Here is an 11,179-nt window from a genome sequence, read left to right on the forward strand (position 1 = left end):
TTTTTAGACAGAGTCTTGCTCTGTTGCCCAGGCTGGAGTGCAGTGGCATGGTCTTGGCTCACTGCAGCCTCTGCCTCCTGGGTTTGAGCGATTCTCCTGCCTCACCCTCTAGAGTAGTTGGGACTACAGGTGCACACCACCATGCCCGGCTCATTTTTGTATTTTTAGTAGAGACGGGGTTTCGCCGTGTTGGCCAGGCCGGTTTGGAACTCTTCACCTCAAGTGATCCACCTGCCTCGGCCTCCCAAAGTGCTGGGATTATGGGTGTGAGCCCCTGTGTCTGGTCTAGAGCTGAAATTTTTAACTGCAGGGTAGGAGATAATAGGGTAATGCAGACAGAAGGAAACTGAATACTATCTGCGGAAACACTGAAAGGTAAACATACAAAATATCTGTCTTCCAATGCTAACTCTTAATTATCCACAAGTATTTCTTGAAATCTGAGTTTGAATGGATGTCCTGGTGGGGAGGGGAAGAGAGAGAGGTTTTTCAAATACTCCTTTTTCTCCTAGAGCTAGTCTGCCTCAGTTTCCTTTTAACCATCTGGAATGTGGACTTTTAAGGTTACATGTTCCCAGGGTACATTTATCTGGAGTGTGAGTGTGTGTGAGAGAGAATGTGTGTGTGTGAGTGTGTACATGTGTAAGCACACTGTTATACTTGTTGGCACTTGAAACCTTTTTATAAATCAAATTCTGAATATTTAAAATGAGAATTTTAGAAAACTTTCCTTGGCTAATAATTCAAGTATTTTATTTTGCTTTTGAGATCACGCTAAATTAGATGAGAAGGAAGACAGAGCCAGAACTTCTCCAGTGAGTCCTCTCTTCCAGTCCCTTATTCAGGATCACTGGCTACGCTATATCTGGGTCCCAGAGAGAATTCGCATTGAAACAAGGTCTAATTCAGTCACAGTTATCTATAAAGAGCTTATAACTAAATTTTTCCACAGCAGTCCCCAGCCTATCCAGCCCTTAACGTCCTCTGAATTTGCTGAGGTAAAAAATAAAGATTTAAAAAGATATCAGGAGGAGGGTGTGATAACAACTCCACAACACTCCTGATACTGAAGAATAAAGTCAGATGCTAAAAACAGGACTTCTGCTCAGCACCTTGAAACTCCAAGAAGCAACATGCAACTGGTTAAATGCAGAGATTTCAATCCCGATGAAAAGAGAAGTCTACTGTGTGGGAAGTTATAAAGTGTATGTGATTATTTTACGCACTTCGTGCTCACAGAATGAATGACTCGAGTCAAATCTCGTCCCTCAGCAAACATGCTGCCTTTTGCATTTTCAAAGGGTCCATGTGGTGGTGCAGGGGGTGGTTCCTGAAAACTTCACAAACGTCTAGTGAAATCCCAGCACAGCCTATTCCGAATACACAGAGGCAGCTCGATGGGATGGAGATGTAGCCTCCAGGAGGGTGGGCACCCACCAGAGCTGCCTGATCACCTTGGGGAGAGGATCACACAGGGTGAGGAGGAGGAGGGTGGAGAGACTTCACGAGCAGCTCCCCAGCAGGGCACGGGCACCACTTTCCAGTTCAACACCAAATACGTCAGCATCTCCTCAGTGGAGGCCTGGGAAGCCCAGAATTTAAGTCCTGCCCGACATCCACTTGCTCCTCACCCTGGATAAATTTTTATCCTCCCAGGCCTTTCCCTCATTCCTAAAGTGGAAACGGTTATATTAGCCCAGGTGATGTCACAGCGTTTTCATAACAATCATGTTAAGTCTAAGAAAGGATTTTATAAATCATAAAACTGTCAGCGAACACAGAAACACTGCATCAGACCCTCCATTGAAGAACGGTTCTTAGCCTCCGAACTTCAGACCCCAAAGCCCGGCAATATTTAACATCCGTGCCTTCACCACTGGTGTTATCCTAGAAGCTAAACAGAAAGTATCACCAGAGATCACACCATACCTTATTACACAGTCTCCACCAATATGGTGCTCTGCATTTTTTTTCACAAGAGAGATGTCTCTGCCCCAGACAGAATTGTTTCAAATGTCTGGCAGGGTATTTATGTAGTGTCCTTTCTATTTCTAGAGTATACTGTGGAGTAGATTTTCTCCAGCTCTGGAACCAAGATGGGTACATAAAGGGAGCCTGTTTTAGGAAACCAGGCGACATGGGGGTGTCATATCACTTCTCACGTGCATATAGATGCCTCGTGCAGACGACACTTACACATTCGGTGTGCACAGGATGGACAGCAAACAGCAGCGCGGCCAGCAGGGATGCCCTGGGGGCGAGGTGCAGCCTCCGGCCTTTACTGGTGTACTGCAGGCCGCCAAACAGAACCGAGAAGACGTCCACCATGAGGACAGAGATGCCACCGTGCAGAAGGATGTTGACCACGTGAAAGCCCATGGGGTGGAAGCCTCCCGAGAGGTAGTAGTTAATCCTGCAGAAACACAGGGTGTTCAGGGGACACGTGCAGCGGCAAGTGGCAAGAAATGGCAAAGGTCTGGAGGAGAAGGCTTGTGTGTGGAAATATGAAAAGGAGAAGTGGGGCCGGGCGCGGTGGCTCAAGCCTGTAATCCCAGCACTTTGGGAGGCCGAGACGGGCGGATCACGAGGTCAGGAGATCGAGACCATCCTGGCTAACACGGTGAAACCCCGTCTCTACTAAAAAATACAAAAAATTAGCCGGGCGAGGTGGCGGGCGCCTGTAGTCCCAGCTACTCGGGAGGCTGAGGCAGGAGAATGGCGTGAACCCGGGAGGCGGAGCTTGCAGTGAGCTGAGATCCGGTCACTGCACTCCAGCCCGGGCGACAGAGCGAGACTCCGTCTCAAAAAAAAAAAAAAAAAAAAAAAAAAGAAAAGGAGAAGTGGAAGACTTTGTGCCAGCTTGATAAAAACAGCACCAAGATAAATAATGCCCGTCGAGCTAAGCAGGCTGTGGAAAAGGTGGGAATGTAACTACAGGGAAAAAGGAATGAAATGGATGTATCCAAGGGGAGTGGCACTGAAGCCACTTGCAGAGGAAAATCGAAAGGAAAGCTAGACGATGTTTTACATGCAGAAGGGGCAAGGCTGCATTCCAAGAAGATACAATATTCCACACACGACTCGTGGCTACCCCCTAGGGACCTGGATTTAAGAGTCTTATACCTTGCTTATCCTCCCAAGAAGGGCTCCTTATCAGTATGCCCACCAGCCTTCCCCCAGCGCAACACCCTCCGCTGGCAGGGATTCCTATTCTGACTGCTTCGCAGCTGCTGGTGGTTCCAGTTCATCACTCCTACGCTCCAGTGGAACATCTACACACAAGTGTTTAAATGCACCCGAGAAGCAGGTACGGACGAGAACCTTTGTGAGGTGAATGCATCTATTCAGTGCAAGTGGCTCCCTGTTTAATGGAGGGGGGATTGTTTGCAAGCTGCATCTTGCTTTTGCATATTGACTTGGTAACAGTAGGAAGACTTATACCTTATTTATTTCTGTAGTGAAAAAAATAAGTTTCATCAGAGGCCTCATGTCGCTTTCACTCATATTATTCCACTGGTGTTAACCAGCAAAGGGTCAAACCTCCGAGAACTGAGAAAACTATGAACCATCACCAATGTACATGCCATCCTGCACAGGGGCCACGCTCACCTTCTCTGCACCTAGAGACCCATGTATGTGAGCAGCTCACACCCCACCTGGAGTCACTGACCGGACTCCTGAATGCTGAGAGCCTGGTGACACACACCTGTATCCAATGTCACACACAAGCCGGGAGTGACCTTCCCAGGCCCTTCGATGTCACGGCTTACCTGAAAGTCAGGACGGTGAGAGGCCGGTAGGACTTGTGGCTGGTGTTGCTGCTCAGTCTACTGCCCCAGAAGTCATGGTGCCACAGGTCCCCAAGGGGCGTTTCTGCTTGGAGGTCCTGCAGGGACACAAACGGGACGTTCTGGACAAGGGTCTCCCACCAGCCCTAAGCCAAGCTCCTCCATCTCTCACCCGGGATGCAGTCAGGCCTCCTAGCGGGGCTGCTGCGCCCAGCATGTTCTCTATGTTGATCATCTCAAAATACACATGGGTTCACCCCACCAGGCTTCAAACACCAATCAGCTTTCACCCTCCTGGGACCGACAGCTTCCCCTGAACTCTGCAGGCCCACGTCTCTGGCGCTGTGCTCCTGCCAGCTCCCAACCCAGAGGCTCTGCATGTGCGGGTCGTCCCTGGACAGTCACCCTCAACTCTTCACGGCTCAACTCCTCCCGCCATTCATCTCCCAGCTGCCCAGCTCTGCCCTTCCTGAGCTGATCCTGTCCCTCTTCCATGGGTCTCTGGGCACCTCACCCTGCCAAGCAGTGCGTGGCACCCTGGCGACTTACAGTCACATGACTATTTGTCTGGGCCACTAGACTGGGCTCCACGAGGACTGGGCCACATCTGGGTTTGCTGGCTATATACAGAAGGTGCTTAATATGTGTCAAATAAGTGGACCACACAGCTAAATAAGATCACTATTAACCTCTCACGTCTAATAAATAAGGTAACTTACCAAAATGTCCCAGTTAAAACATAAGTGTGGATAAACATATTTTCTTAAGTTTCCATTTTTGATCATGAGCTAGCAGACTATGAAATCAGAAAAAAAGCCTTAATTTTTACAGACAAGAATCACTCAGTATTAAAAAAAAACTCTGTACCTCTCTTACTGCTGAGGTAGTTTAATATGGTACTATACTACAGATGCTTAAAATGCATTTTTTTTTACATTTAAAAGATGAAAGTAGATGGCTTAAATGGTGTCTAATAAACAAGGCACTGTGGTGGAGTAAGTAAGAAAAATGACAGATTAACTTTCTCTTTAAAGCGTAATTAAACGAATGTTTTAGGGACTAGAAATAACAACATGCTGACCACTCCCCTGGGTTGTCAGTCAAGATTCTTCATTGCAGTAACCAAACTCTGATTAATTTAAACAAAAAGGGAATTCTTCAAAGGGCAGTGTGCAGCTCACAGACCCCTCTGTGGCCTGGAAAGCGAGGGCAGGGCCACATGGCAGGAGCAAAGCCACCCATCATGCCCCGTTTACCTCGCAGAGACTGCCCGGCTGCCTCTGGGCCCCCACCTCGCGTAACCAGTTCCTAACTCCAACAGGTGGGCGCACCTGACGGGACAGCCCATCTGCCAGTTCCCTAATCAAATCGTCTTCTGAGCACCTAAGAATGCCCCAAACAGAAATGGGTCAAATGATGGGTGGCTCCAAAGAGCAATAAAGGTCCACACCCACCGTGCGGCTCAGCACTTGCAACTTAAGTGCTTGCTGACTCAAAGGGAAAGGCTTGAAAAGAGGTGACAGATGCAAAGCTGGTCACCAATGTCCACTGCTAAGGGTGACATTTGCTTCCACAGGGATCGGCTTCAGAGGCCAGGAGTGCACTGACCACTCCCCGAGAGTGGGTTAGAGATTCTGTGAAGGTCGTGTGAGTCACCTGCTCCCTTCGCTGACTCGCTGACAAGCCTGGAAGCCTACCTTCTTCTACACTCTTACAGAAGCACCGGTCAGCTGTGAAGGGCTTGGGTAGAGGATCTTTTCCTCCCTTTGAACAGGAAATGAACATCAACGAGGCTCTAAATATTTGATTAGGTGGAGCCTCCACAGCAGGGTGTGCTACAGAAAGAAAGGTCAATTCTTCCTCATAATGATTTATGGAAAAAATGTCTTATGTCTAAAATTCCCCCTAACTCCACTGTCTCAAAGATCATCATCTCAAGGAACAAAAAAGGCAACTCCACACTGCAAGGAAGCATCTGGAAAACAGTCTCTAACATCACTAAAATCCAGTAACAGCCTGTTTCACATTACTGTAGGCACAGTGCCAATGAATGGAGGAGTGCCTTTCATTAACTAGGAAAAGAAAAAGGGAGGGCTAGCAAGTTAACAAAAGGGGCACAGTGTGATGCTCCTGAAAACACTGCCAAGACCATGCTCAGCAGAACCACGAAATGGCTTCATCTGCCTCACCTCACAGAAGGAACGAGAATTACACCCAGACACCAGGGCCTCCACACACAACGCGGCTCGTGTTTTTGTTCTTCCTAGCTGACCAACATTTTTCAACCTGGTTTCTGAATTAACACTTTATATGTCTTCTGCTTTACACGAGTGGAAGAGTCAAGATATTCTCACCAAAACCAATAATGTAATTTAAATAATAAAACTGTATCTTTGTGAGAAAAACAATTCTGTGGCCATTAAGCCACCAATCTGTGCTGGGCATGGTGGCTTGTGCTTGTAATCCCAGCACTTTGGGAGGCCAAGGTGGGAGCATCATTTCAGGCTAGGAGTTTGAGATCAGCCGGGCAGCACAGTGAGACTCTGTCTCTACAAAAAATTTTAAAAATCAGCTGGGTGTGGTGGTGCATGACTGTAATCCTAGCTACTTGGGAGGCTAAGAAGGGAGGATGACTTGAGCCCAGGCATTGGAGGCTGCAGTGAACTATGACTGCATCACTGCACTCCAGCCTGGGCCACAGAGTAAGACCTTGTCCCCACCTCATGAAAAAGCCACCAGTTTGACATAGCTGTGTAGAGTTACTTAGATCTTTTAAGCATGGTTTAAAAAAGAACTGAAACAGAATCATCTACAGACACTGCTGAGTGAATTTGAGGAAAATTACAAATGAAGAACTTGAATTAAAAATAAACATTGGCCGGGTGTGGTGGCTCACGCCTGTAATCCCAGCACTTTGGGAGACCAAAGTAGGCAGATCATCTGAGGTCAGGAGTTCGAGACCAGCCTGGCAACATGGTGAAACCCCATCTCTACTAAAAAATACAAAAATTAGCCAGGCATGGGATGGCTGTAGTCCCAGCTACTTGGGAGGCTGAGGCAGGAGAATTGCTTGAACCCTGGAGGCGGAGGTTGCAGTGAGCCAAGATTGTGACACCGCACTCTAGCCTGGGCAACAGAGCAAGACTGTCTCAAAAACAACAACAACAACAAAAACCCATTAACAATGATCTAGTTTGTGCCATCAAAATGGAGCTCAATTGCAATATTATGTCATAAATAAAATATATGCAAATCAGTCATGTTCCCCCCCCCATACAATACATGCTTGTCATATAGAGAGTTCTCAACATTTTCAGCATGAAAATGACTTTCCACTTATTTGGTAGAATCCATGACTTCAAATTTTTAAGAGCATTCAAAAGTGTTACAAAGAGTTGCTCTAATTATATCCAGTAGGGAGCTAAACGTGTCTTTTCCTCCCAGTCTTCTTCACTGCCTAAAGAACACACAGAAAATATCTTCTGAGTAATAGATTGTCGAGAGACTGACTTGTGCCATTTCCGAGTTCCTTCTCCTCTGGGTCTTGCCTGCCTCTGCATTTCTTGCTCTGGTTTGTAGCCTGCTTGAATCTTTTTCATCTTTTCCCACAAACCTCTTTCTTTTGCCCTAACTCCGGGTAGGGAGTGGAAAAAGATTACCATTTTTCCTGCACTGATACATAGCAACCACTGGTAAGCAAACTGGGATTCTGCAAGTCCAGCAAAACTGAATCTCCAAACACCAAACAAGCAGGAACTGCAGCGCCCATTGGCAGCACATTCCTCTTGCCCCAGCAGCTGTCAGCAGGCTGTCCCGACAGTCTCGGAGAAGGACAAAGCGGCAGCCAGCTCCCTGCCTGCTGCTGAAGACGCACCTTCTGGCAGGTGATCACACCCGTCCATCACTGCAGCAAATGCATGATGGTTTTTTTTTTTTTTGAACAACTGTGGAAATGTTTCACAAAACCTGAAACACTAAGTCTGCAATTCCCTTGCCTTGTAATCTTAGAAGAACGGCCTCTTTGATCCATACGGGGACTGGGGCTCTTGAGGGGAATGCCTGAGCTCAGGCAGGGGTTCGGAACCTTGGTGACAGCAGTAAGAAAGGCACTAAATCAAGGAGGCGATGTTGAAAAGGGACAGAAAAATCGAGAGCACCATTGGGGCCCAGGCCAATGCTTAACCTACGTTCTACAGAGAACAATGCAACACAAACTGAGATGATTACTGAGACACAGGTGGGTAGTTAAGTTTACCAAAAGAGAGCTGAGATACAAACCTTATTGTTAACAATAGCTTCTGAGTCATCAAAGACAAAGTCTCCATCATAGCTGCGTGCAAAACACACAATGGCAATCAATCCCACTACTAACTTAGCCCAGAACGGAGGAAGAACAGAAGGTGGAAAAATGTGATCCAAATCAGTGTCCAACACGGCCATTCTGAAAACTGCAGGCTGGTGGCCCCCGGCTCCAGCATTATGCTGGTTAGGAATCTGCAGGAAAGACAACACCATATAAATATTCATCAACACTGGTAGGACCGTTTCTGCAGTGGGCACCGTAACAGCTAGATAGTCATTTGTGCTATGACTTTATAGGATGCGATCATTAACAATTTGAAGCTGTGCTTCCCAAACTTTAGTGGGCAGAAAAGTCACACGGAACACATGCAGATACCTGGGCCCGACCACAGGATCTATCAAATCAGATGCCCTTTGGTTTCCGATGCTGGAATACCCTTTAGAAACATGAATTTAATGGTATCCTCATCAAGCCCACAAGGCAAATCATTTTTAATCATCCTTGAACCAGTTTACAGAGCTTAAAAAAAAGAAGTTACCACCTTACCTTATCCAATCAAGAAAAATCAATAAATAGTCATTGCTGGGTTTCAGCACACTGCGTGTGTGGCAGGAGAGAGGGTAGTGTGTAAAACACAATCCTGCTTCTGAAAGAGCTTATGGTCTATTTGTAGCATTCAGGCACACAGGCCAGGGAGCTGAGACTCTGAGACAGAGACAGGGGAGTCGAATGGAGAAACCCTAAGGCGGGGCACAGGATCGAATGCTGGGTTCCTAGGCTAGTGGCTCGACACAGAGGACAGAGAGAGGAAATGACTGGTGGGGACAATATCTTGTCCTAGAAAAGGCTGAGCCATACAAAGGAGAGGAAGGGAGGCTATTCGATGGAAGGATATGACCTTCAATCCTGGTGAAAGAGTCAAGATAAAAATATATACTATTTTGAACTTTTCTTTCAAATGGGCATAATGTTTCTCACCGGGGATGCCTGTGCCCTATCCTTGCCATGTGTTAGCTGTGCGGTCCTGTGCACAACCCCTTTCCTCTCTGAGCCCACCCCCTGCGGCCCTCTGCAAAGCATCTTAACGGTCAATGGTGAGAGGTGCCTGATAGCTTCCTGCCTTGGAATTCGCCAAAACAAATCCCAGCCTACCCCCAAACTCACACTTTTGTCTGTCCCCCTTCCCACCACATCCTGGACAGGGGCTTTCTTTGGACTTACCAGGATCAGGTTTGGGTCAGACTGCTTGGTTCTGACCTGGGGTACCTCTGGGCAACTCACTTGACCTCTCCGGGCCTGTTTCCTCAACACTAAAATGGGGATGGTAGGAGTGCCTACCTTCTAGAGTTGTCATGAGGGTTAAATGGGATTCCCAACACCGCCTGGCTGTAATGAAGGCTCAGGGGAGACCAGCTATTATTACTTTCTTCCAGAAGGCTGAAAGCAGAGGCACAGAATGATTTTCTGTGAGAAATCCCTTTTAGTATCTGGTTGATTGGTACCGAGGCTCCTGTCTTTACTAAGGGACCTGGACCCTGTTCTTTTCCTGCCAAGATGAAAGAGAATCCCAGCCCCCTGATTGGGAAGACAGTTTGGATGTATTTGTTTCTGGATCTCTAAGTGGATACCCCAGATCATGGAATCAATAAAAAGCCAGCCAAATAGGCCACCTGAAGTCACAGGCATCCTTCTATAGCCTTCTGTCTGAGTGAAGATGGAGACAGATCCAACAGGCAACGGGACACACCATTCCATGGTGATGCTGTCCCCCTCCAAGAGCCAGAAGGAGGCTCAGATTTATAATCCAGAGATGAAACAGGCCACAACTCTTCCACTGCTTGTCTCTCACACCTCACGGCCTGACGTAAGGCATGCTCTCAGCAAGTGCTGGGGGAATACTGGAGCTACTTTTCTTTTCCAGTCAAAGGATAAACCACTTCTCGAATCTAAATTACAACGCAAACACAACACAGGTCAGCACACAGGCCTCAACCTCTATGCTTACATTTCAGCTAAAGAAATTACTCCTGCTACTTAAAAAACAACAAATCAAGGCTGGTTGCAATGGCTCACGCCTGTAACCCCAGCACTCTGGGAGGCTGAGGCGGGTGGATGGCTTGAGCCCAGAGGTTCAAGACCAGCCTGGGCAACAAGGTGAAACCCCATGTCGACAAAGAAACACAAAAATTAGATGAGTGTGGAGGCGCATGGCTGCCTGCAGTCCCAGCTACGCGGAAGACTGAGAGGTGGGAGTATTGCTTGAGCCCAGGAGTTCCAGGCTGCAGTGAGCTGAGATCACACCACGGCTCTACAGCATGGGCAACAGGGTGAGACCCTGTCGCAAACAACAAACCCCAACAAAGTCAAACACTGAATAGTTAGGAAGATACTATGATTTAACATGGAGAGAATAAGAAAATTTATAAAATTACTGTGAAGGAAAACAAACAATTTATAGCAATTTGAAATGCACAATAGAGTCATGAGCTGACAAAAGGTCATGTAACTGGTTTTGACGTTATCTGCTTTATTGTTTCAATAGTGAATTTACTGGCTCATGCAATATATTTTTGGAGATGGTGTCTTGCTATGTTGCCCAGACTAGATTCAACTTTTGGGCACAAGTAATCCTCCTGCCTCAGTCTCCCAAGTAGCTGGGACTACAGGAGTGTACCACTGAGCCTGGATATTATCTGCTTCAGTCCCAAATATTTGAAAATTATTTCACACACGTTTGTCAAGGTTCAAATGGCCTTCTAAGTAGAATACTAAATCAGGAAATACTTTGTGCTCCTAAATTAGCGACTGTACCTCAGATTGCTTAGAACATGACTATGTTCTAAGCATAGTCATGTTGTAAGCAATATATGTTCTAAGCATAATATGTTCCAAGCATCACCATGTTCCAAGCAATAATCCTGTTCCAAGCAATAATCATGCTCCAAGCAATAATCATGTTCTAAGCAATATGTTCTAAGCATACTCATGTTCCAAGCAACAGCCCCAGTATATATAAGGCAGACTGTGGATCGCACCATCAACCAGGTGCCCTGGTAGGCCAGGTCCAGACTCTTGGGAAGTCAACTGG

At 46.9% G+C, this 11,179-nt stretch overlaps 1 protein-coding gene across 1 annotated transcript in view; it reads right to left on the reverse strand.

Annotated features, from left to right (window-relative positions):
• The window catches only part of TMTC4 (transmembrane and tetratricopeptide repeat containing 4), a 73,398-nt gene extending 63,185 nt beyond the window's left edge, over positions 1-10,213 (reverse strand). Inside the window, 4 exon segments of the mRNA XM_011933943.1 lie at positions 2,197-2,413; positions 3,771-3,886; positions 8,067-8,282; positions 9,839-10,213. Coding sequence (XP_011789333.1) covers positions 2,197-2,413; positions 3,771-3,886; positions 8,067-8,282; positions 9,839-9,841 — 552 coding nt within the window. The 5' untranslated portion in view covers positions 9,842-10,213.
• Between the last annotated feature and the right edge of the window lie 966 nt (positions 10,214-11,179).

Source organism: Colobus angolensis, unplaced genomic scaffold (assembly GCF_000951035.1).
Source record: "Colobus angolensis palliatus isolate OR3802 unplaced genomic scaffold, Cang.pa_1.0 Scaffold13, whole genome shotgun sequence".
Taxonomy (NCBI): Eukaryota; Metazoa; Chordata; class Mammalia; order Primates; family Cercopithecidae; genus Colobus; species Colobus angolensis.